The sequence below is a fragment of the Xiphias gladius genome, chromosome 11 (assembly GCF_016859285.1).
Source record: "Xiphias gladius isolate SHS-SW01 ecotype Sanya breed wild chromosome 11, ASM1685928v1, whole genome shotgun sequence".
NCBI classification, from domain to species: Eukaryota; Metazoa; Chordata; class Actinopteri; order Istiophoriformes; family Xiphiidae; genus Xiphias; species Xiphias gladius.
Window position 1 is genome coordinate 10,810,842 of NC_053410.1, and position 27,319 is coordinate 10,838,160.

General features: G+C 41.4%; 1 protein-coding gene across 1 annotated transcript; it reads right to left on the reverse strand.

The window, feature by feature from the left end:
* Positions 1-26,207, reverse strand: LOC120796861 (protein FAM53B-like). The gene is made up of 5 exons (XM_040139994.1): positions 26,071-26,207; positions 13,884-14,171; positions 10,760-10,814; positions 7,844-8,721; positions 1-1,304 (listed from the first exon to the last, which is right to left on the reverse strand). Exons 2-5 carry the CDS (start codon positions 13,962-13,964, stop codon positions 948-950), a joined length of 1,371 nt encoding a protein of 456 aa, XP_039995928.1. The 5' UTR covers positions 13,965-14,171; positions 26,071-26,207; the 3' UTR covers positions 1-947.
* Positions 26,208-27,319: the final 1,112 nt, after the last annotated feature.

The following is a 27,319-nucleotide window of genomic DNA, read 5'->3' on the forward strand; positions in this document are numbered from 1 at the left end:
TATGAATGCAAGTTGTAAATTTATTTCTTGTCCATTCTGTTAGAAGAAATGCCTTGTATTCTGGCTCCTTCACAAACAGCTCATAAAAAACAGTTACTTAGAAAAATATACATTGATATAAGAACTGAAAACTTGAGATTCAGTGTTTAATTCAAATATACAATTTGCATATTAAGAAACTACAAAAAAGGTCAGAAATGGTGGCTTCGATTGAGGCTAGTTTCTTGAAGAGAACTGGGAGAGCAAATATCGAAAGGAAGGCACTGTCATTTTCTGAACTCCTCATAAAGCTTATTGAGGCTACATTCAGCATAAAAAAAAAAAAATTTAAAAAAAAAATCTGATTTTCACGTGTGCACAGAAGATGAAGTGGAAGGTCAAGGGTAAGTCTGCAAGAAGATACCTCTTCCTGTTGTTTACCCCTCACTTTTTCACCCCAACCTTGACGCCCCCACTTTCTCTGAAAAACAAACTCGAGCTAAATACAGGAGAGCCCAGCTACTGCTACAGTACTAAAACCTAAGGTTAGCTGACTTTGACAAAGGTCATCAGGTTGAAAAGGCAGTGGGGGCTGGGAGGTTTTCTTAAGACTAACCCTCACTTTCCCACTCCTGAGTTAAGCTGAATACCAACCCCCCCCAAAAAAAACAAACAAAAAAACAAAACAAAAACAAAACAAACCCCAGCTAAGTTTACTGCTTTTTGATTCAAACAGTAAGAATGTTCAAGGCAAATTTGTCATTAAGAAGCCAGCCACTAACAACATACTTAATCTCTTGTCATCTTTATCACTTTCCTAGTCTCTCTTTCATCTTTCCCTTTCGAAAAAACTCCTCCAATCTGTTTCTCACAGCCCTTCTTAAGAGCCCTTTTTTGGTCCACCACCAATGTCCAAGAACCTTCTACAACAGTCCACACACAGTCCTTTAAAATCTCCTATAAAATGTTCAGTTCCTTTCAATCTGGTCAAGATCCAGCTCTCCCCCCAGCTGGAAGATGTCCCTCTGTGTCCCACGGTCACCCTTCCAGAGGGTGTGTTGTTTACCGCTCATGATGCCAACAGGAGACCCCGGCCGTGAGTCCACGCTGCAAGCTGAATCGCTATCAAGCTCTTCGTAGGATGAATCCTCTTCTTCGTCATCTCCTGCCACTCCCTGCCGTAACTCCAGTCCCAGCTCGGACACAGCGGTGAAGTCTGAATCTGGTTGGCCCGGGGTCTCAAAGGAGGGCAGCGGGAGGCTTGATTGGCAGCTGTCAGTGGCTGAGAATCCGGGGCAGCTCAAGCTCTGAAAAGTCTGAAGTTTCTGAATAGATGAGACAAAAAGAAAAAAATAAATAAATAAATGTTGGTTTGTTAGCTGATGTTCACAGCCCATGTTCACATTCTGGATATAAAAGTAGAAGGATTTGTCAGGGGGAATTAGAGCACAGGGTTTGTGCTCTAATATCTCATGTCAGTTTGAGATATGGTTGGAGTTCTGGCTGCCAAAAGCTGGCCTTCCCTTTTAATCGATGGCATGTGAACATGTAAACAGACAAGCACACGAGGACACACACAAGCTATTGAAGAAAGTCCACAGAGGAGAAAACAGTCTGGATTGTTTGAGTAAAAAATACACAAAACACTGAGATGAGCTGCAAACCACAAAAAGGTATCTTGTTTCAAACTCTGCTCTAGGCCTATTTATCACTGTGGCAGCCACTGTGACACACACATGGCATGACTGGAAACCCAACCCTGTATAGTCGAGGACATTTCTTGTTTATGCCATTGTTGTTCACAGTTGTTGTGTTTTGTAGTTCTGTTCTCTCAGGACGAATGCACGTACAGCTACACGTGGTTGGGTTTTTGCTCCCAACACCTCATCTTAAAGAGATTTAATTCACTAAGAAGTCCTCTCCCGTTTTGCTCTCATGCTCTCTTTCCATCCTGAATTCCTCTCTGCAACAAAGACAAGCAGCCCGTGCAGCGCATTGAAGGGGTTAATGATCTCTGGAGTGCCCCAGCAGCAGATGTTGGAGGCATGGAGGTGAATAGAGATGAGGTTTTCTCTACAGAGCCTCAGCTTACATGATAGACACCTCTAATGTTCCCTAGCATGTGTTAGGACATTGCTTTTCCTGTTACATTGAGCTGGGAGTCTCGCTTTCTTTAAGTCTCTCTTTATAGGCTTGATTTTTTTTCCTGCCCCGATTTAGCCCGGTCCAAAAACATACTATAACGCAGAGTTTTGGTTGTCTGGGTTAAAGGTTGGCCCAGTTTTTTTTACATGTTAGCTGCCTGAACACAGGATACTTCATCTGCAAACACTTGAGGTGATCATGTGAGGAGTGGGAAGCCTTTGCTGTAGTTACCCCACTGGAGTGGAAAAGGGGATTTCTGAGCCCCCGCTCTTTCTGTTCAACCACCGGTATTACCCTACTACTAATTATCACAGCAGTGGAGGAGACGAAAGGAAGAGAGAAAGGAGGGGGCAGAGGCAGTTTCTCCACAATATGCTTTCTATAAAATCTACTGAGGCTGACTGGGATTTGGGTGGGTGGGATGGTAGGCTGGGGGAGAAGGATAATATTTCTGCTGTGTACCCAGCTTTGCCTGTGATTTTTGTCTTCCTTTCACTTGAGCACACCCCGACCCAGATGGAATACACACACACACACACACACACACACACACACACACACACACACACACACACGGTCTCTAACCTCACGCTGTTGTGTCTCACATAACCGACTGCCATAACCAGGAGTTGGGTTTTTTTGATGTAATCATTTTCAGACTCAAAAATTAACATTAAAAACGCTAGATACTGCCTTTCCCAGAATGCAAGATAGAGTCTTTAATTTAACCATCTCCGGCATCATCACGGTTATTTTTTCAAACTTAGAAAAGCTCCTCCAAAGCCACAGAGAACATTCTATAATGTTTTCACAGGCTGAGTAGTAAGCTTCACTTCATCAATTCAAGTAAACAACTTTATGCATCAACTTGGCGGAGCGCTCATGTAAGTTTTCATCTTAGGTGATGTGGCAAGTGCACTGTAATAGCACAGGTCCCGGAGCGGTGTTTGAAATGACACATGTATCAACCACTGGGGGCAGAAAACATGGCAGAAACGCCAAAGAAAGAGCAGCTCCTAAATCTGTTTACAACACAGGCAAATAAACAGAACTGAGATGATTCACGATGTCACATTGTTTTAATAAAGAAGACAGTCAACAATATTGTCCGACACGTTAATACTGAACTCATGACTGAATCTTGTCATTTGCATTACATAGCTTTTGTCCTACACGCCACATATGGTACTTGCATGCATCATTTCTGGGGTATTATACATACACACACACACACACACACACACACACACACACACACACACACACACACACACACACACACACACACACACACACACACATATATGTATATCTATATATTTATATATATAGCATATATGTATATCTATGGCATATCTAGATATGATATACCGTATATCATATATGATATGACATGACATATGATATATACATGATATCTATACACACATATATACATACACATATTATATACATATCTACACACACACACACACACACACACACACACACACACACACACACAAACACACACACACACACACACACACACAAACACAAACTTGAGTGGGGAAGGCTCTGCTGGTAGGAATGAAACAAAGAGAGGCAAAGAAAGAATGTAAATATATTAAGAAGCTAATTCTGATAAAATGCAGGCCATAAATAACATCATAAATGGGGTATGATAAAATGAAATTAGTCCATTCATGAGATTTATTGGATTACTCTGTAACAGCAAGCCTACTTTTTCCGTTTTTTAAAACTATTCACCAAAGTCATACAATAAAAAACTCTTTTATACGCTTAACTGATATTCTGGCAGACATTATTCTCAACCATGATTAACACAACCAGAACTTCCACTGTAAATATGTTATCTACAACACGGGATCGAAAGGCAGCTGCTTTGGGAGAAGCACAAGCACAAGCCAAGAGGTTAGGCAAATAACCTTCTGATAATTAGGGCAAACAACAAACAACACCCTGCTAAGTACTATGGCAAAGGTCCTGCTGTGCACTTGACTAGAAACATACAAATAAGCACATATATACAGAGAAGTGTATACAAAAACAACAAAAAGAATCATCCAGGTACTTTACTATAGCATTCAGTGTACAGATGCAAAATATGAGTATATATCATTGGTATAGCTCTGTGCTGAAAAGAGGTTGGATAAACAACATCCAAGCGACACAGTGCTCTGAGGAAGACAGGCAAACAGACCTCCAACAGCAAATGACTGTGAAACAAAAGAGAGGGCAGCGGTTCAAGCAAAGAAAGCAGAGCTTAACTCATTCCTGACAGCCAGACCACATAGTTGCACACCTCTGCATCAGTTATCTGTGTTGGTGTCTGCGTATCTGTCTGGTATTCACTGTCCCACAGAGACAACGCATGCTAGATAAGTGCAAATGCCTTTATGTAAGATGGAAAAAAAGATAAATACGATATGTTAGATTTGATCAAAGGCTAAACAACAATAGGTAATATGTGTGACTGACTTTTGGGACAAGTCACAGCATGTTGTTATACATGGCGAGCACCGCACCTCAAGACGCCCATATAGGTGTTTCCACGAGCCTGCGGGGCTTGACGCTAAGCTATGATCACCATGTCTGCCATCCCAAGAATGGAGTGAGATGGAGAGAGGAGGGGAACAGCAGAGCAGCTCAAACTTGGGCCCAGCAAGATGATATTAATAGAGAGGAGTGAGGGGTTTGTCTGCCAGCTTCACTGCAGAAATAATAGCCCTTTTCTATGCCCTGGTATTTCTCTCCTGAATGCACAGGCACGCGCACACATTTGCAGTTTGAAGCACTTGCTCAACACGCCCCCATTTACCACCTCTATTGCTAATACAGCTAAGCCAAAGGTACCCTTTAATTTCTTTCTTCAAAATGTATAATGACCCGAGTGAAGTTGTCAACTGGGGCTACGAAGGCGACACCCATCTGAATGATACTGGCCAGGTGGGCCTCACATAGGCCGTTTCCTCAAAGCCAAGTGTGACCTGCGTCAACAATCAATCAGCAAGTCACCTAGAATCAACCATAACATTCCCACTCCGACAGCTCGCGACGGCCGCAATGCAGAGGAAAAAACAATGAAGGGCCAAGGTGGAAGGGCAGCCAGGGATAAAAATGAGGCAGTAGACTGAGGAATGAGATGATATACATGGCTGACAAGGAGTTTATTCGAGGTATTTTAGGGGTGACTGCACATAAATCCCTACGGTGGTCGAGTTATAGCCGATAAGCATGACATGCATCCCCAGAATTCGCACCCTCCTTCATTGACGTGGTCGAGGAATCTAGAGGCCAAATTACACCATGTTCCACTGGCAACACACACTTGGGACTTGTTATGTGTTGAGCCTCACAGTCCTTCACCCCCTGAACCTCTGGCAGACTTAACAACAACTTTTTCAATTTATTGTCCAGTAAATTAAGAAAATAAACGTCAGTGCTCCTGCAAATGTCACTGGAAAATTACAAAGTTTGCCCTGATGCATATGCATCAGCTACTTTTGTTCTTCTTTACCTGTACTTTAGACTGTATTACTCATCCACACACCTATAAAATGGAGGACGCATAGTGGCAAGTGTGTGTAGTTGTGAGAAGAAGTAATAACTCATAATTGACACCCTTAGGAATGGCCGAAGGGGAAGCCTTTTTAGCCTGAGCGTGTTGAGAAGAGACTCACCCACTTCTTGGGAAGGCGTGGGTTGCTTAAATCACACAGCGGTCAGGTCACACATCAAGTCTGCCATAAAACAGCTAAAGTAAAACTGTCAAATGCCAGAAATATTAGGTGATTATGACATACATAATTGCAGGTGGAAATCCTTCTTGTAAAACATTCAAAGAATCAAATTCCAATAAGAGGCAGTAAAATCATATCTGTTCCCAATGCTGACGTTAATTCTCATGTTCAGTCCTCACTAGAACTGACACAAGTAACCAGCCCCTCGTTTCCACATAACCAATTCCTTTTCCAGATATTTTTCCAGCTACGATCTTCCCCTTGGCTCTCACTGAGACAAACCACCTCGTTAACCTATGACAACTATCTATGAATCTTCAATGGTTGCTTCTAGGAGTTTCAGGTTATTCAATTTAACGTGACATAGTACAACCCTGCTTGTTTGGGGTCCCAGGAACACTAGATGCAGCAGTTTACCTGTACTGGTTAGAGACAAAGAGGGCAACATCAAGTTAAGTCTGTGTTGCGTAGGAAGACATTCCTCATTCAAGGCCTGCAAGAGAGTGCATACAATCATGCAAGTTGATTCAAAAATCATACATACAAACAAAAACAAAAAAACTGAGGTGAGAAACAATGGCAGATACTACTTCTACAATCATCTGCTGACATATGCTCCTGCTTTCGAGCCTTGCTGCAGCCAGAGGTAACATAAAACTGACTCCATGTGTGTGTTTGTGTATCTGTGTATATATGTGTGATTATAGTGCCTGATTTTCCCCTCTTAGCTGGCATGACTAGAGGAAACATGCTTGCTAGCCTCCATTACCAAATCCTTTTTGATCCATCCCTGGCTAGGTCCTGAGGGTGAAAGGCTGGGAACACAATTCTTTGTCAAAAGGAAGGGAGGGTAGAGGGATAAATTGATGGTACTTTCTAATAAGAGAATAGGAAAAAGACTATTTTCTGGGCGGGAGGTATGTTGAAGGAAGATTTTGGCGCATAATTTGAATGATATAAGTGAAGTACAGGAAAGCAGGGGTATACAGGACAGGTTGGCTTTGGTATCATTGGCTGATGTTGGTGCTGTAGCTTCTATACTGAATTTCAAGAGCATTCAAATGAATAATGGAGCATGACATGATACAAGAATCAAATCACTATTTCTCTGGACTTAGTAAAAATATGAGGGGACTGCCAAGCGTCAAAAGAGTATGTCATTAAAATACTTACACAGTTCTATCCTTGGTCTGGGTTTGTCCAGGGGTCATTTATACTCTCTGGCTGTTCCACTGCTTCCTCTGACCTCACATAAGAACAAACAAACTCTTGTCGTGGGGATGGCAATCCCGAGTACTGCGCATTCAAATATCCCCACTATTAATCACCTCTGGTCGCTCTAACTGCCTGACACCAGACACAAGAAAGGGATGAAGCAGTACAGTTAATGAAAGATGAAAATACGGTCTAGCAGTTGCAGAGAGGAGGCAAATGAATGGTGAGGGGTCTAACCTTTGGATGGGCTGTTTAACCAGAGGAGAAAGTGAGATGACAAACCTGAGCAGGGCTTGCTAGAGTGTGGCGCTACGCAGCGTGACCGAACATGAGGAATGCCTCTTTAGTACGCACCACTCCCTGAGCTGGAAGGAGAGAGGCCTGAGATCACTTAGCCCTGAAGCCTCAGAACAACAACCCAGAAAACTTAATTCACCTTGATTTAATCCAGTCCCTGATCAGACTCAGAGGAAAGGGCCCAGTTACGTTTGAGGATCTCTTGAACTTCCAATTGGTCCAAGAACAAAACTTTATTTGTCTGTGTGGTAAGTGTGTTTGGTCCAGGATTTAACTAAATGCAATAGAGCCCATTTGGCAGCAGTAAAGCAAAACTAGAAATAATGCTGATTTATGTTTAATCAGTGAGCACAAGTGAACCTAACCTCTGTGAAATTAGTCAAATTATAATAAGATGTATTCACATGAATGTGAGTGTGTGCACTTGTCTGTGTGTCAGTGTGCGTTCAACATTTCCAGCTAACCTGTGTCATCTTTGCCAGGTCCAGGGAGGGCCGCTGCTCCTGGGCATCTTCTGGTCTCCTGCGCTTCATACCAATCTTTTTGTCGTTTAGCACGCAGGGCTGGGACCTGCTCCGGGACAGACACCCTGTGCCCCTGGCTCTCTGGCCAGCTCGCCTCCCCAGTTCTGGGGTAGAGTCTGGAGAGCTGGCCTCCAACGCCCCTTCCCTCTGGAGCTCGGGCAGGCTGATCTGCTCGTGGGAGAGGGAGAGAGGCCTGAGGAAGTGGTGATGGCGGGAGTGGTGATGATGCGAGGAAGGAGAGGTAGGGGAGACTGGAGAGGCAGTGAATTGAGGGTGGAGAGGCAGTCGCTGGTTGAAGAATGGCAAGTCCAGTGCTCCGTCCGAAGGGATGCTGGAGCGCGAAGGCAAACTGAAGCTGGAGCTACGCTGCATGGTGGGAAAATGACCACCAGAGAACCCACCCCCTCCTCGAACACTTCCCCCACTGTGACACCTTCGTTTCTCCACCGTTGTCCACACTCGGGAGCCTTGGGGCCTCCAAGATGAGCGAAACCCGCTGAATTCATCAGAGAACGACAGAGAGCGACACTGACGTTTGCTCGGGGGTGCTGTAGGAGCTTGGCTGGTGGCTGTAGTGGTGTAGTGCGCAGTGGTGGTGGGTGTGGTGTGGGAGTGGGAGCTGTTCATGCTGTCATTGGCAAGGCTGAGATCTCTTATCAGACTGGTGATTGCCGTGGCACCGCCTGGCTCCTTGGCCCAGTGCCGGCTCCCCGTCTCAGGCATCGCATCCCAAAGGCTCTCCAGACTAGCACCGGACTGGCAGGGAGCTCTCTGCTGGATGGCACAGCTTCGTCCCAGGTCCAGCCACCTATCTGCCTCTGCAATATTCAAAACATACATTCTCACTCTCATTGACCTCAATAGCAGCCCTTTCTATTTCTCTGTATATCACATCCATTTGGTAATTACAGCTTAATGTATTCTAGCTTAAAAGAAAAGCAATAATATCTGGAAGGAACATTAAGTTCTTAACTGACACAAAAAGAAACAAACAGGAAAGAAGGTTAAGGCAAGAGGGAAGTAGCTGTAAGGACAAGCTGTTTAGAAAAATAAGGAGATTATTGTCTGCTAACTGCAGTTGGGTGGTATTTAACTAAGAAGAAACTAAACATACACCTAAGGTCATTTGGGGCAGTTACACACCGATAAACACAAAAATTTACATAAGATCATGAGCTTTGGTGCATTAAAAAAATGAATTTGTCAGTCATTTGTTTTAAGATGAATGACAGGATTAAGCCATGAGGAAATAAAACTGCAGCTGAACAGTTCAAACCAGTGCTGCTCATTTGTAATTCTGCCAAAAGCTGAAAAACAAAAACAAAACTGACAGCAGGATGAAAACGAAGTGAGTCATTTCCTTCAAGCATACTGGCATTTAAAAACTGACAGTTATTTCTTAATTAATTTTAAGACATCAGTAATTTGTAAATCTGAAGAAGTTTGTTTTTTTTGTGAAGAATTTGGTAGTGCTCATTATATTATAGTGTACGGTTTAGCGGCCAACAGTATGACTCAACAAGACATGCTATGTCTGATTATTTTTCTCATAAACAGCTAGAGGACGTGTATAGGAACCTCAGCTGTAAAGTGTTATAGCACCATACTCTTAGCATTAGAAATATGCTGTCTGCATTTCTGACAAAAAAAAAAAAAAAAAAAAAAAAAAACCCAACTAAAATGTCTTAGTAATCGGACAGTTCCTCAGTCCAAGCAGACAAACAAGCAGAAGAAGCCACATTCTTGACTATTTAAAACCTGGACCTGCAAGAATGCTAATGTCACAAACATAAACTACATATTGTGAATCAGCCAGTCAAACCGTTGGGGCAAGGCACTCCCATTAGCCAAGCGGTTAGCAGGATATGCTTCGGAAAGCACTATGACTTGCCAGCTGTCTCACCATCTACACAAAAGGGGCTATCACACACTTGTGGGGGAGAATACACCTACAGTAAAGTGCCATAGTGAGTTGAGCTTCTAAGACAAGTGGTAAAGTTGTGAATCTACTGAAGCTTTTTGCAAACAACGGCCCCTTGCTGATCCAAATCCCATCCTTTTGGGATGCTTGTCTCTAATTCTGGCATGCTCTCTCAAGTACTGGCGGACGGAAATCATTGTTTTGGGCGGACAAACAATGTAAGGGGGCTACAGTGACGACCTGAGAGGAATGTTAGGAAAACAACTTGACAAAGGGAGAAAGGGATGAACTACAAAAGGCCACGCTTTTGAAAGCAAGAGACAAAGTGCTGGTTGAACTAACAAGAAATTCTAAACAATGTTGATGTCAACCTCAAAGAGTGGGACCAAGAAGCCACGCTCCTCCCTGTGACGTCACCCCCCCCAAAAGAAAAAGAGGATAGCGAGTGATAGCGAGGGCTTGTATTTACAGTAGCATGTCTTTTAACACAGGGGGTTAATTACTGCGACACTAACAGAGCCAAAGGGACATTTTTGACATAGGCAACAGCATATTCAATTACACTTCACTCCCATGAGAGTGGTGTGCAACGTTGTGTGGAGACAGGTGCACCCTGATCATGAGAGGGGGATGAGTGACAGAGGGAGAAAGGGAGAAGTGAGAGACCAAGTGCGACAGAGGGGATAAACAATGAAATGGTTATAGTAGGAGGCCGCTGACATGATGGTTCAATTTATCAAGGTATTAGCGGGGCAATTCATTATCCCATTATATTTGTGAAATTATGTGGTAACAAAAAGGGATCCCACCTCAACCAGTTCACTGTCCAGATCTTTAGTGAATGCAAAAGGCCAGACAGATGAGAATTTTTATTGCAAGAAAGGGGAAGCAAAGTTGAAAAGACAAACAGAAAGACATCAATGGAGATAACTCACCCACAGTTCCACAGGAGAAGAGGGTGGTCCCTCTGCTCATGGTGTGGAGTTCACGCTGTGGAGGATGGGCAAACAGAGGGGCCGACAGTCAGGGGGATACAGAATAAACCGAAAAAGTGCACAACAAAAGTCAAAATGTTTGCCCACACATCACAATAAAACGAGAAGATCAATATCAATTCTGCTCAGTTAATACCCCTCTAGATCTGGAAAATCCTTTACCAGAGGTAGTATGTAACTATTTACATTTTCTTAAGTGCAATTCTAAGGCACATGCACTTTAGCTGAATATTTACCTTATAAAACTATAAAAATCCACTCCTTCAATTCACTATATTTGAAAGGGAAAAATTGCACTTTTTACTCCACCGTTTATTTGACAGCTACGGTATAACTACAAGTTACTTTGCAGACAAAGATTTTAAAAATCCATGATGAGCATATAAAATATGATTATATACACAGTTATATATAGTATATGTATATAGTATACAACCCAATGCTGCAAATTAACCTACATAACCCAACGGTATAACATAGTTCAAGTAACTCTACCTCAACCAGATACAACTTTTAAATGCTTACTTAAAGCTGCACAAATCAATAACTTCATATTAATCATAGGTCGAATGACTTTGTGTAATTTGAAAGGAGAATTAACACCCAACTCTGCAGTTCCCCGCAGCTCTTTGGAGCTTTGCAGCATCTTTAAACTTAGATTTACAACCTGCAACTCTGCCTCATTTCCAGACACAGGCAGATGTTTTCAGCAATAATGCTCTGATAAACCATCTGTATGCGACCCGCTAAGCACAAAACAGCACACAGTCAAAGTTAGTGACGAGCTGGTAAACATAGTGAAGCATTTAGCAGGTAAGGAGCAATACATATTTTCCTTAGAAGCTGGTGGAGAACCAAACAGAGTAAAAAGGAGGTTGAATATTGGTCTTACTATTGCTAATTCTGATCCATTTCTGCTGGATTTACAAGCAACTATTTACTAACCCTATGCTAGCAAATTCACACACACAAAAAAAAAAAAAAAAAATAGTAATTGCAGTTATTGCAGGTTTAAGTTTTGAATTTGCTTGTAAAAGAAATTTTTATATTGTGGTATTACACTAGACATCTCCTCCACCACTTTGGAGGAACTGCTAGAAACTGCTGCAATCCAACTCAAAAGTGAAAAAAAAAAGCCCCACTTATTTAAACTCGAAATCCATCTTCTTTATAGGTGTAATAAAATAAGCACATTTCTTCATTTTTACCATATTGTTCTCAAGCTTGTAAGGACTCATAAAAACTCATTACACAGTTGGCTAAAATTCGCTTTAAGTTTTAAGATGACAGATAGCTGTATGATCATTTTACAGTGTAGGAAGCCTTATTTATAAACGTCAGTCGACACCGGTTTATTTAATCGAGCTTTTATGAAGAACAAAAGGTTATTTAGGGAGTATAAGACAGTTTTGTCTTGACACGCATATTTTCAAATTAAATACCTATCCTCCTTCACAGTTCAGTTCTTACAAAAAGGGTGGGAGACTGTCTGCACAAAAGGACAATTCCACAATACGTTGATCTGACTCACCTGGAATTTATTACCACAACAAAAAAATGTTTTCCAAGACACAAGGCATTGAATCCAAAATAAAAGGTTATTATGTTGCAGAAGACATTTAAATGAAACAATTATTACATTCAAACCTCAGGCCTTTAACATGAGTGAAAGGGTAATATTAAACCAGGTAAACCAAAATGAAAGCTGTCAAAAATCCTTTATATATACACTGTCTAATTTAGTTTCCAGCCAAGAACTACGATAGTGTAGAAGAGATGTCGAGACTTAATTAGGCTCTAAAGGTCGAAAAAGGAGAAATTTCGGGAGGATACAGGGAAAATGAAAGAAACAAATTTGCAAGTCTTGATGGCCTGCATGCCACCCCCACTTGAGGGGCTGAGGGAGTGTTTAGATTTGAAAATTCAGAGACCAAAAAAAAAACAGAATGTATGATTTTATAGAAGCAGCAAGATAACAGCGGGAAGACTGAAAGCTTTGATGAGATTACAAATTTTATGCAGCTCTTCTGTTGTGTTCTTTGAGAGGATTGGTGATAAAAATAAAATATGAATAACTCCCTAGAAATAAAATAAGGAGTAAACTAAAACCAAAGTGTAGGTGAAACATAGTTCTCTGGAGTGACCTCCAAAAAAATGCAGCACACTAACATGTTGCTTTCTCAGTCATTTAAAGTTGCTTGTTGTAACACTTAGAGCCAGGGTTGAAATTAAATGTTAAAAGGAAATACTTTAAAATAAGGTGTATCATTTTCATCTTGGCCCAGCATAGAGAGAGAGACTGTAAACGTCTCTGAACTCTTAATGAAGGGATAAACACCGTTCTCCGAAAGATACTCTCTCCTTTGCTGCTTTGATGATGATGGGGGGGGGGCTGTCAGTCTATTATTATATAGTTTTAGATATACTATTCAGCGACCCCTCTTACCTTTCACGGAAGCATCTAAATTTGTTGCATATGTTGTTCCACTAATCTATTTAGGGTTTTTTCTTTAATTTGTCAACCGTTTGCAGGTCTGGGGCATGTTTAGCATATCTAAACACAAATATTGAATAAGAGGAAAACATTCTGACTGAGCTTTTGTTAGGCTACCTTTTCCCCCCCTGCTTTCAATTTTTGTGCTAAGCTAGGCTAACCGCATCCTGGATCTCTTGGCGCTGCACGCACTTGATGAAACTGATATGGATTTGCTCATCTGGCTGTGGATAAGACAGCCAATTAAGTGAAAGAGCTCAGTTCTCATTTCACTGTGACATTAATGACGGTTAATGACAGCTAAAGATAAAATTGCACACTAACAATAGGCCTCCAGATTGCGGTCTGGCGTACTCACTCGTATTGTTGAAGTGTGTATACGTGACTAAGAGTGGCATCCATGGCATGTGGTTATGCACTGATTTAATAATAATAATGATAATAATGACTGGCCTATTCATTTTGCAGACTACTGCCTAACATGTGAAACACTGTAAAAATTACTAAATGCAACAATCGTTAACAACCAGTTTGCTTTGTGTGAGAATCAAAAGGTAAAGTTTCTCTCACCAGCTGTCTCTCGATGTTCTTGGACCTTACATCATTGACACCCTTCTTCTTTTCCAGTGTTTTCGATAAAATGATCACCATGGTAGCACGCAGCTCTGCTCCAATCTGTTTGGGTGCAGAAGGCAGCCACGGGCAGCCATCTTATATGAGGGTGGAAGGCAGATAGTGCATTTGGGCGAAACAGGTGACCGGTTGCTGACCTCCCATCTGCAGAGCAGCCCTCAAGTGCTAAAGATGGTGGTGGTGGTGGTGGAGGTAGGAGGCTGTCTCTCACACATCAGCCGATCCCTGGGTTAATGGAAAAAAAATATAGATAATCCTTTAAATACTGACCCTCAAAGTTTTTTTCTATGGTTTATATTTAGGAGACCATGTTATCTCATCACAACAGAACATTAAAGGACAGATATTTTCCACTTTGCCACAAATACAAAAGTTGGAGGACAAAAAAAATACAGCCTTATATTTGAAATTAATCTGTTCTGCCAGAACAGATTAATAACGCATATAAATAGTATACACCAGCTCATTTAAAGACGTGTTTTACTAATTGTAACTTTTGCTTGGATGTTTGGGTTTCACTGCACAAAATGATGTTTGTGCAGATTTTGTCACTAGAAGACTGTTTTCACATTAATTTTCTCAAAGGGGAAAATTGATCTGTGGCCACCAATCTGAATTTAAGGCGTGCACATACAAGCAGGGTATTTGTAAGAAGCCAATCATGATTCAGTATGTAACTTACTGTTACATCCATAAGTATGATGTGGAAACAACTCCTAGACAAGTGTCTAGGAGTTAAACTTTTGAAATTAGCGTTATTTGCATATTCATAGATTCTTGAGTACTCAATGAGGGAGAAGGAGAATTTTGAACAAAGTAACTGAACTATGTTGTGGAAAAAAATATGAGACACACACAATTATTCCAAGCAGATATTTTTATATGTCTTAAAACATGTCGGGAGGGGATCTTTAAATGAAACAAGAACTCAGTGAATTTAAACAGATTGTTAATGTTACAGCTGTAGCCCATCTGCTGGAAAAAAAAAAATTGTTTCTCACAAACACAAATAGGAGGCAGTCAAACTGAAACGCCGAAGTGATAAAGTGATTTTTTTCTGAGGCGAATACAGGAGTACTTCCATTCAACCATAAATGAAGTAGGTCAATGTTTATTGTGTGTGGTGTCGTATCAGTTACATCTCTCGTCTTGTAGTGCAATAGTGAAACAGAAGATATTCACATATGTTAATCATTTTTTTGCAAAATGAGTAATAAAATATGATGCTGTAACTCTGTTAGCCCACACTTACTCATTGGAAAAATTAGATCTGCCCTAGGACACAATTCTAAAACAAACAGCTTTATAGATCAATTTTATTCTTAAATGAATTGGAAAAAATAAACAAATAAAAACATATTGAAAACATGTAGGCCTGCATTTTCAAAACTGGCTCATGTTTGAATCTAATTGCTGACCCCTGGCCAAAAGCAATGGTCCAGAACTGAGGAAAACCTCAGGAATCAATTTTTACCAGCAAAAATCTGATGAACAACATAAGTTTGCAGAAGATATAGTTGAGAAGGAGGAGTGCTGATCTATGTTTTCCCATTCAACACCATGACACCGTAACTTAACCACTCATACACAAGCCTATAAAGCTACTGTCTTTGTAAACAAAACATGCGGCCATATGGGAAAATTGTTTCCTTATCCCTGTAAATAATGGAACATTTTGCATGCCAACATAATCCACTGGGAAAAAAATTGGAATCCAAACATGCTGTAACAGAAAGCAAAGTTTAACTCATCCGGAAAAAGACATCACTCACATCACATGATTACTAATGTGGCTAAGAATCATGAATAGAAAAGGAACATATAGTATATGGAGCTGTGGTTGCCTCATCGAAGTAAAGCACAGACAGTAGCTGCTGCAGTAAACACTAACTTTTAAAATGCTTGGAGGGACTTATATGAAAGGCAGATGGGTTTTTAAATTTTTTTTTTTTATAAATTGGACAAACATGCATTCTCATTTCTGCTCTACTCAGCCTTTCTGATGCTACTTAATGTATGGGAAAGGTCTCGGTAAATGATGGGCAGGTTCGGTTATGCTTTCTTTACCCTTAGTCCAGGGGTTGGGGGTGGGGGCAGGGTTACAAAAGTGGGAATAACTGCAGTGACCTTGAGCTTGAGCTGCGCTCCTTCATTAGCCAACCGCCAAACACACTGACACATTGAATTGAGAGTATCAGCATGCCCCAGATCCCGCAATCAACTGTTGGCTAATGACTGCTTTCATCCGCGGAGCACTGTGGAACAACGCATGAGGCTAATGGATTTTCCAGGCCTACTATGTTATCCTGCACATTTAACATGTGGTTTCATGTTAGGCAAGGGTTGTTGCGCTTACACAACATGCTTAGAGAGAAGGAGGCAAGTGTGCACTGGGTATTAAATGTGTTTTGTTTGACATTAACTTGTGCACGGGAAAAAGGGATATATCGTAAAAGATGGGGATTTGATAAAGCGATTTTATACCCGTCTATTCATGTCTTGTTATTTCACAATGTCATATCTATCCTTTCCCTCTTCTCCAGCCCCATGACTGTATGAAGACTATAAATGTTTCATGTAGCCCTGCCCAAAACCAACTGCTAGCATATGACTCCCATTATCTCCATTTATCCTGGAGAGTCATTGGAGCACAACTGGGCCTCCGCAGGCAAGAGGCGCTGGTATTGGTTGTAGGAGTCCGAGGGGAAGGGAATGTTCTTCTTGATCAGTTTTGCAGATTACTTTACTGATTAGGACTGACACTGAGTACTGGGCGCGGCAACGTAACTGTGTTAGTGTTATTGTGTGTGTCAGAGTGGGAGTTGAGGAGCATGACGGTTATGTGCAAAGGTTGTTACAGTGTGCTGTTGGACTGATGCAGTTAGGAAGTGTGACGAGCTCCATCAGGGCTGAAATAGCACCTCAACAGTGAGAACGAGAGTGTGTCTGTACATGCACGTCTGTTTATGCTAACCTACACTTCTGTGCAGCGTAATGACTGGCAAGTGGGGTCATGGGAGAGGGCAGACCAAGTGTGAATTCAACCCTGGATCCATGCTTACTTAATGAACCGACTCCTGATGATGGGGAAACCAGAGCTTAATGGAGAGACAACTGTGGAGTACTTGAGTAGAGCCTCTACTGATCAGATAAGAGTTTGACTGCTTAAAGTGAGTCTCCTTGTTTCCTTCATCTCACGGAAAAACTTTTATTGTTTGACTTGCTGTCATACTAAAGAAAATCCAGACAGAAATGTTTGCAGTTTGCAAGACACCTCACCTACAGGTTTGATGGGTCAGACTATTAAACTAACCATTTCCATTATGTGGGATGTTAAACATTATCTCATAAAGCCAGCCTAAATCTCACAAGCTCAGTTATACATCCTTCACTGATATTTTGAAGCTGGACCAATCAGCAAACAAAAGGGAGTGGCTTTTATTGGCGAATTGATATACTGCCTCTCAATACTCCCTGATGTTGTACACAATCATTTAAACAAGGTATTGCAGATATAAAATGATGCATGACCCTGCAACAGGATGTGCTACTTCTGCCTTCAGATTAGTTCAGTTACAAAAAATTTGACATTGTCAGGACAGCTTCCCTGCTTTTCCAGTTTGAAAATCAGGAGTACAGATCAATGACAGCCCAGCAAGTAGTGATCAGGAGTAAGGCAGGCTATTTTAATCATAGTCATCCTATTTACAATAATGTCTGTCCAAAGCAAATGTCTACTGAGCCTGAAAGACAGAGGGAGCAGTGTATAGCTTCGCCATGTTACGTCAAATCTAGTCTCTGTAATTGTTGGTAAGTCATATCACATTTGATTAGAACTAAACTGAGGGAAAGCTTAATCACTAAATGGAAACCAAGCTTTTGTTTGAGCCTATAAAACATTCCAGGTCCATGTAACTAAATTTGACCTCCATAGTGGACTAAACTCTAATGTTAATTCTGGTCAGATTTGTGTACGCTGGGGTGCAGACAGCAGCTCTTGGCTCACAATAGCCAATGACTCAGGAGGGCACTAGAAAGGGCAGCTAGGATAATATGGCTCTCTGCCCAGGCTGTGATTTGTACAGGCAGATGAATAGAAGCCTATTTGGGGCCCCCTAAAGTTCTGTGACGGGGTGTTTGGTGTCCATCACCAGTTGGCTCTGGTTACTGCATACTTGTGCAGAGTGCGTCTGGTGTCAAGACTTTGATCGGTGGCTGCAGCTGAAGGAAAGCAACTAATTTCATACTAATGAAACAATGAGGACAGAAAAAAACAAAAAACAAAAACCCAAAACAAAATACTGCATGATTGACAAGTGAAAAACATCAGATTCCTATTTTGGAAAGGTTAAATGTTAGTGATTAACTGAAGTTTTCTAGTTTTCCATATCACACTGGCATTGCTATAACATGCTGGATGTTGACATCTGTTTTACCATGGGAAACAAAAGGAAAAAGTTTTGCACACTGAGGTTTTTTGTAATTGGGGTTGAATAAAAGTAAGAGCCATTCTTTTGTGATAGTCTGTGGTGTGGATTGTTAATTCAGGGTGAACACACAGCCACCCCTCTTTCATATAATGTGGCTGAGGTCGTAAAAATGGTCCTAGGGAGGTCAAGACATACCACTGAATCCTCTGGCCATCACCCTAGTACCCACTGGCAGGGGAACACTGGCCAAAAACAACACGCCATCACACCACTAGATCTTCAGAAGTGCATAAACAATGAAGTGCTCATTCAGTCAAACTTTATGCGTTGTCAGTAGTCAGATTCTGGCCTCCTTTTGCAGATTCCCCTGGACGTTTCTCTAACGACAGTGACCATCAGCCTTTGCATAAATACAACCAGCACTCTTAAGTCCGTACTTAATGAGCAATTTTAAAAGATCTGTTGCTTTATTTTTACTTTGGAATAGGAGCTGTTCCATATAACATCATCTCTGCAATGAAAACAGAAGCAGGAATCATAACTCAAAAAACTTCTTGAGCCCTTTCTCAAGAGGCAACCTTACACTGGTGTTCTTCTAATTGCTCAGTTGACATGAAGACACACTGGTATAACACACACAAGAAAGCACACTTCCCTTTGCAGTATACGGGTGCCGCTTCCCTTGTGGTCACATGCCGCTGCTGAATTGGGTGTGGAACGCATGGACTTTATTACTAAATACATGCAGAAAGAAAAAAACAAGTGATATCCACGAAGCACTGTGACACAGTCAATTTCACATTTACTGCATCACTAACCCCTCCTGCTTTTAAAAAAAAAAAAAAAAAAAAATGGAGGAGCACAATACACTAGTGCAGCAAACATCACAATTTACATTAAACATTTACAGGTTGTCAGCTGCATAATAAAGGATGTAGTGGCTTGGCTTGCCCCCACTAGCTTTACTTAAATGAAATAGCTTTAAGATAAGGCTAACTTAACATATCTGCTATTGTTACATTTACTGCCAGAGAGCAAATAAGTCATGTAGAACATGTAAATTAAAATAATCTAGTCATACCACAAAGCATCAAATCATTTTTCAAGTAAAATCAATTCAGTAAGATTTTTCACTGATAATTCTGGAGTTCAGTTTCTCTGACTTACTTCATAAAACAGTTGCTAAGTAGTTTAATGTTTCAAGGAATGTAATAGGTAGCCATAGCAACCAAGCACAAAACAGAGGATAACAGTGACAACTGTTGATACAAAAAAGACAGACATCACCCCTGCCAGTAAAGAATAATATCTAGACAGCTCATCGTGTCTTTATCAGTGAGTGTGTTTGTTATTGGAAACTTGACTATTGAACAAGGCCAGCTAACTAAGCTGCAGCACGGTGACATGCAAGCTGCAAACACAACACAGCTTCTCTATTTACTGGATGCAGCCTGAAATTTATTTCAGTGTCAACCCCTGTGTCTCAGACCAGCACTCACTTAGTTGAAATCTTAAGAAGCTGGACCGGCATAGCATCAGGTGTTTCAGTTTGAGTAAAGGAAAGTGTGGGGCCTCTTGCCCACTGGAGTGACCCTTGCATGCCTCGACTCTCCATACATCGGGTACCCCTCTAATTACACTACCCCCCATCAATCCTTGCCTTTCTGCCTGTGGTTTCTTCCATTATCCATGAGTGCCTGTTCTGTTCTGCGCACACAAACCAAAACGCTAATCCATCAGAGATACATTACATGGGAGCCTCCAGCGCTGCTAGCAATCCCCTGCAATTGCTCAGCTCAATAAGAGGAACCACTCCTATGTTGTGTAAGCAAGTGATGTTATACAGGCTGTCAGGGCCAACCAACCAATAAAGTGACATTAATGCCGTTACATAATACCATGCCCAAGTTTTGGAGGTGTAGTATGGGTGAGTTGAGAGTGGGTATGGGTAGGAGAATGTCAGAAAGAATACTATGAGCAGCATTCCTTCAGTCCATTCATTCATTCATGAGGGGGCTCAACTCACCATATGGACCCTCTGACTCTTCAGCATAGTGTGTAGTAGGGTGCAAAATATAGCAAAGCATCGATTCAAGATTTGAAAGTTGACTGAAGGAGTGCCATTCTGGGTGTTTTCACTTAAACACCAAATGCAGACTGCTGTTTACACAGTTAAAATTTTGTAAAAAGAAAAATGTCTGAGTTCTCAATTCTGCAGAGATGAACAGGAAGAAAAGTGTTTTACATTTGACCTTTATAGAGCTGTTATACTTGTGGGGGTTATTTAATTTAGTCAAATAATAATAATATCAAATCAAACTGTAGGCAGAATATGTGATTTGATCAAATCACTGCTGAGGGAATCTAAAGCAAGCCCGATTGTTGTTGGACTGAACTGGTACACCACCACTGTGTAATAAAATGGTCCATGTGCTGGGCAACAAGAAAGTAGCAAAGTCCATCTTGTGCTTTTACCAGGCCGTAAGTTCGAATAGGGGTGGAAATTTGCTCACTAACACACAAACTAAAGATTGGCTAAAACCATTCTATTGCAATACTTCTGTCAAATCTCCATCTGTACCATCCCAAATCTACTTCCTGACACTGCAGTGAATCAGCTGATCCTTTGCCGGCAAGCTAATTGGTTGCAAATCTTGCTGCTTGCTGTTGTTCAGTCTTGCGCTGTTGTTTGGTATGACCTGCGGGTGTGTGTAAAACATGCTGACAGACTCAAACCCAGCTCCTGAGAGCCAATTAGAATACAGTGCATCCAGTAAGTATTCAGACCCCTTCACTTTTTCACATTTTGTTATGTTGCAGCCTTATGCCAAAATCGTTTAGATTAATTTCTTCCCTCACCAATCTACACTTAATATTCCATAATGACAAAGCGAAAACAGAATTTTTTGCGAATTTAGAAAAAAAAGGAAAAACTGAAATATCACACTGACATAAGTATTCAGACCCTTTCCTATGACACTTGAAATTTGGCTCAGGTGCCTCCCAGTTCTCTTAATCATCTTTGAGATGTTTCTACACCTTGATTGGATCTATCTGTGGTAAATTCAGTTGATTGGGCATGATTTGGAAAGGCACACACCTGTCTATAGAAAGTCTCCCAGTTGACCAGAGGGCCTTGGTAGGTGAGCTGACTAAGAACCTGATGGTCACCCTGGCTGAGCTCCAGAGATCCTCTGGGGTGATGGGCAAAACTCCCAGAAGGACAACCATCACTGCAGCACTCCAACAATCTGTGCTTTATGATGGAGTGGCCAGACAGAAGCCTCTCCTCAGTGAAAGAAACAGTAAAGCCACTTGGAGCACCTAAAAAAGGACTCTAAAACCAGATTCTCTGGTCTGATGAAACCAAGATTGAACTGTTTGGCCTCAATGCTAAGCATCATGTCTGGAGGAAACCAGGCGCTACTCATCACCTGCCCAATACCATCCAACGGTGAAGCATGTTGGTGGCAGCATCGTGCCGTGGTGTGTTTTCCAATGGCAGGGACAGGGAGACTGGTCGCAGTGGATGGGAAAGCTGAACGGAGCAAAGTACAGAGATATGCTCAATGACAACCTGGTCCAGAGCGCTCAGGTCCTTGGACTGGGCTGAAAGTTCACCTTCCACCAGGACAATGATCCTATGCACACAGCCAAGACAATGCAGGATTGGCTTAGGTACAACTCTGTGAATGTCCTTGAGTGGCCCAGCAAGGCTGTAACCGCTGCCAAAGGTGCTTCAACTAAGTACTGAGGAAAGGGTCTGAATACTTAATGTCGATAGATATTTCAGTTTATGCTTTTTAATAAATTTGCAAAAATTTCTAAACTTCTTTTTTAAAATCCCTTTGTTATAATGGGGTACTGAGTTTAGATTGATGAGGGAAACATGAATTTAAACGATTTTTAGCATAAGGTTGCAACATAACAAAATGTGAACAAAATGCAAGAGGTCTGAATACTTTCTTGATGCACTGATACCATAGAGCACTACAGCCAGGAGTTATGACATCTTTTGCTATGATAATTGCCCTTCTTCGCACAGGCAGGATTGTCAGGACACACTGGCTCTGTTCTCAAGCCTAGGCTTGTGCCAATTTTGTAGGATCTAAGACTTTAAGTGTCAAGTTTGTGAGAGGAAAAGATATTGCAGTTAACTGTAAAAGTCCTTTATCTTGGAGGGGAAGCTGGTTGGTTAAATTTTTCTCGCAACTATGGAAAACCAGATCTAAAAATAAATCAAATTAGGCTGTCTGTGACAAACACCGACACAAGCTTTCATTTCTCTTTTTTCTAGGGGACGCAATTGGGGGATTGTTTCACCAGACTGGTGGTCCACACCACATGGTTCAGACAGGAGCTATTTGATGGCTGACATTTTGAGGAGAAGCCAATCCAAAGCAGCTGTGGAAAATAAACGGAAGAATGCCAACCACTGTCCTTCATAATGTAGGTGTTATGATGACACAAGGCAACGAAAGACAAAACATTAGCTCATCTAGACTATTTAACACACCTGAACACCTTTTGCATGCAACACTTTAATACCATCAGACACGGGATGTGCAAACAAACTCTGCATAACAAATCTATGCGAGTGAGGTGAATTGCCTCTTCTTTCAGACAGAGATAAAAGACCCCAAGAGTATAAAGTCATTCATTTGAGAGTCAAAAAGCAACACCAGAGACAACTTCTGAAAAAAAAAAAAAAAAAAAAAAAACTTAAGACGATTCCTTAACTATTACCACACAGAAAATTCACAGTGGGATGTTTTGATGGGAGTATTCCTACTGCATCCCAGAATGCTTTTCATCTCTAAGCAGTAAGAGTCTGGTGCCTGTCTTGGGGGTTGGGGGAGTGCTTCTCTGGTGTATGTGAGAATGCCTCTTTTCTTTTCTTTTCAGCTGCAGGTCTTTGGCTCGGTGGGAGTCAAGACGCCAGACTTACAAATCTATCATGTTAATGAGGAAGGAATATACAAAATGAGGGATAACCGCATTGAAACAAATATACTGTGAAATAACCACAGTAGTTGTTTTTAACTCCCTGAAGCCAAGTAGTATGAGTTTCAGTGCATCTGAGGCAGCAGCAGTTATGACTGGAGGTCATAGAGAAGAAAGGGAAGCAGCTGAAATGAATAGAGAGAAGCATGTAGGCACAGACAGGCATTGCTAACAATCCTTTTCTGATAGCTTTGCATAACGCCCCAGGCCAGATAAGGAAGACATACAACAACAACAAAAAAGTGAGACTGAAATATACAGAAGGGAGGGAAAGTGGCAGTATGTGCGTCAGTGCATAGACTGAGGGAGAGTTGTACACACAGACGGAGAAAGGACCAGCGGCTTGCTCTGCACACAAGCACACAGCTGCGCACTGACAGAATGGAGCTCTAATGGGGCCTTTTGCCTGCAACACAAAGACAGTGCAAATGTGTGCGTCTTAAGCACACACTGGAGCGCACAGCGATCCCCTTTAAAAACCCACCGGCCTTAATTGCTTCCATAAATTATGTCCAAAAAAAGTGTACAGACTATCAATACCAGAGCTGTTGTCGAGTACAACTGCAGTGCATCAAGTTTTGTTTCAATGAAAAAATCTTACAGAAAAAGTGATTATCAGCAGCTATGATGAAAATGTTACTTGCCTCTTCCTGTTTAGTCAGATATTGGGTGCGGTATCAAACCTCTTTTGAATAAAGACCAAATATTTCCTTAACACAGAGTATAAAAAACTGCCATTGCAACCATTCACCCTAAAAAACAAATAAATAAATAATTAATAAATGTTTATATTTGTCAAAGTAAGGTATTTAAAAAGCATTGTTTTTGTACAGTTTAAGAAACTCAGGTACTGGCACCAGTATAGAACATTTTCAACCCAGTCCTTGTGTGATGAAATCAACAGGTACAGTAAAAAACCACATTTTCAGGATGACATGATAGAATTTGATAGTTATAAAGGCTTTTTCACACCAAGCTGTAACATTCCAGCATTTGTTTATTTTGGAAATCAAAGCAAGGTGTAGTCGCCATAATCTTCCCAAAACTAGAAAGGCAGATTCGAGATGCTCACAACAGGTTTTCTTCTCAGCCTAACCAGTATTTATGAGGCATCATTATCAACATCCCCTTTGTAATTAGACACCAGAGCTGACATGTAGTGAAATCTTTGCCCAGCTTTCTGCTTCCCCTCCAACCTAAATTTCAGCTGCACTTTGCATTTATGGGAGCGTTTTCGCAGCAGTATTCTTAATATGACTACTACTGACATTTCCTGTTAAGTTAACCAAACTAGCCATTCAGCCCTGCGAGTAAGGGTCAACAGCTGCTATGTCAGCAGCAATAAACATTTCCCGGTATTTTCAATTAGGGTGCCCTGGTACCAAACCAGTTCTTCGTGGTACTGTGTTTATGGTATCCACAAAGATCAACCAACTGCCGTGCAATACTAGAAATGGCAAAACATAAGCACCAACAGTTACCCCTTAACACACAAAGGAAAGGAAACAACACTGACAAATAAGCAGTTTAAGTCTTCTTGGTCACAGTACTCCACTTTCAGAGTGTAATTTGACTTTTATTTTTAACTAAGCAGGCCATAAAGTAGTTGTAAAATGAGTATGAATCCTGCCCCGTGATTCAGACGTGTAGTATATCCACTACATCCAATACATCCACACATAAATGGATATTATAAGAAAAGCACTGACTTTATTCACTTGACAATAAGACATTTTTTTTCCAGGCTTTGGGTGGGCCGACTCTTCTCTATGCCTGGATGTGATTAATTTATTTTACAGATGCTCTTATCAGTTCTTATCAATGTGGGTAAAGCTCAGTTTCATAAATTTGTCATAACATAAATTTAGTGCCTATGACTGCCATATAGTCACAACAATGAACAGTAACAATGTATACTTTGATTGGACTCTAAGGATGCAGCCTTATATATTTGCTGTGACACCAGAAGCGAAATTGAGGAAGAACAAAGTGGCTCATAGTTTCAACGTCTTTAGCAAAACCCTAAATGTGTGGTGGAGATTGGTGAGAGATACGCAACCAGCCTTTGTGACTCAAAGCACTCAAGCATCTCTCAATCTCCTCCCTGGTGAGGAGCTTTGTCAATATGAGCTGCAGTGCAACATCACTGCCTCTCCACCGACAGGTACTGTGTTTGACAATAGCCTGAGCTTTACCACCATGGCTGATAGATGGAGGGGGAATTTGCTGGCTCATAGAGCTTGTGTGCCCCCCCCCTTTTAAAGCAGGTTATCAGGCAGAAACTTTGAACGCAGCAACAGGTTGGTCGGGCTGGGCGAGCAAACTGAGCTGAGTGTCTCATATTCAGATGCTGAGACTCTCTTGTACACTCCACAACAGCTGATTTGGTCCAGAAACGTTGCAATAACTACGCTGGAGTCAATCATTTAACATCCAAAAAGAGTGCTACATGCTACAAGCTGCCTTTTTTTGTGTGCCCAATCTGGTTTAAATGTAGCAGGGACTGACTGACTGACAAAAGTAATTCAACAGAAATTCAACTTGACAATCTTGTCATCTTATGTTTGAGCCTCAGAGGAAACCCAGCATGAGCGGACAAAGTAAACTTCACAGCGGTGTAAGAAGAAACATGCCGATGCATGCCTGAACACAGTTATACGGATAATTTATCTTAACAAATGGCCTACTACCTGGCCAGCAGAGGCTCTTTCGAAGTCAGGTCATCTTCAACAAAGGGAAGGCAGAAAAACAAAGGTTTTGCTCGCAGTTGTAGCCGCCAGTTCAGCGTCGCCAGCGCCGGACCGCGCAGGACTGCGAGCAGCTGAGAACTCGCTGCTGCTTTCAGCCCTCAGGTTTGATTGTAACAATATCCGCGTACAGACAAACCACGTCGTAGGGTGGTGTGTTTGTCGGGGGGGGCACAGACCGAAAGGCTAGCATACTTGTTTACCAAGGGGGCCACCAGGTCACTCTACAGTTAAAATCTACATGGGTAATTATTAGTTCAAAACAACAAAAACGTTCACTGTATCATTACACACTGCTCGAAGTTTAAATTGTACGACTAACACCCCTTCCGAATTGGTATGTTCCACAGCGGTCCTCCCCAAGGCATTTACAATACTCATGTGCTCCTTTTATTGCTGTGCTTTTCATTGATGTTAATGAAGCAGATAGCTGTCGACATCTCAGTGCTACAACGAAAGGCTAAATTTACAAGAATTAACTAACGAAAAAAGTTGCCGCGATAGGCTTCAATGCCTCTTGCTCGTCCCCTTTTATGTTAAATAATATTAAAACAGCGACGCATACATGTATCTTAAGGTCTTAACGGACGTGTATATCATGCTGTAATGTAAACATGGTAGTCATTACTGAAAAGGCAGAATGTGAAAAGGGATATGATTTGAAAGAGTGGGATACTTTGCCACTTCCACATTGGCTCTCCTTCCATGGAAAACTTCACTGCTACATGGTGGAGTAATTCAATCAGTCCACGAAAATCCTATCAGGAGACCTTCAAACGTGTTTCCAGGGAGATGGAGTGAAAAAAAAAAAAAAACCCATTAAATATTTGCAGTATCACACTTGAGAGGTTAAAATGAAAGCGTCGTATTCATGCTGGTAGGGCAGCCAGTGGGCTATGGCACCAAGTCTAAAACCTTATAGGTTAACATTATGAGCAGAATAAAAGTGCAGTTTCAAACGTGCCAACCCGAAAACGATGAAAGTGCTGACAGTGGTAAATGTTCTGTACGGCTCAGTTCAGCCCAGCAAAGAGCCACACTTTTTATGTTTTATTTTACTTCATGGTGGACGGTAATAAAATAATTTTAAAGATGACAGCAAGAAATGGTTCCAACTTCCCTTTTGATTAAAATGGGTCTTTTTCATAGGAAAGCCAGTTGGACTTCCTGAAGGAGTCTAAAGCACACTGTA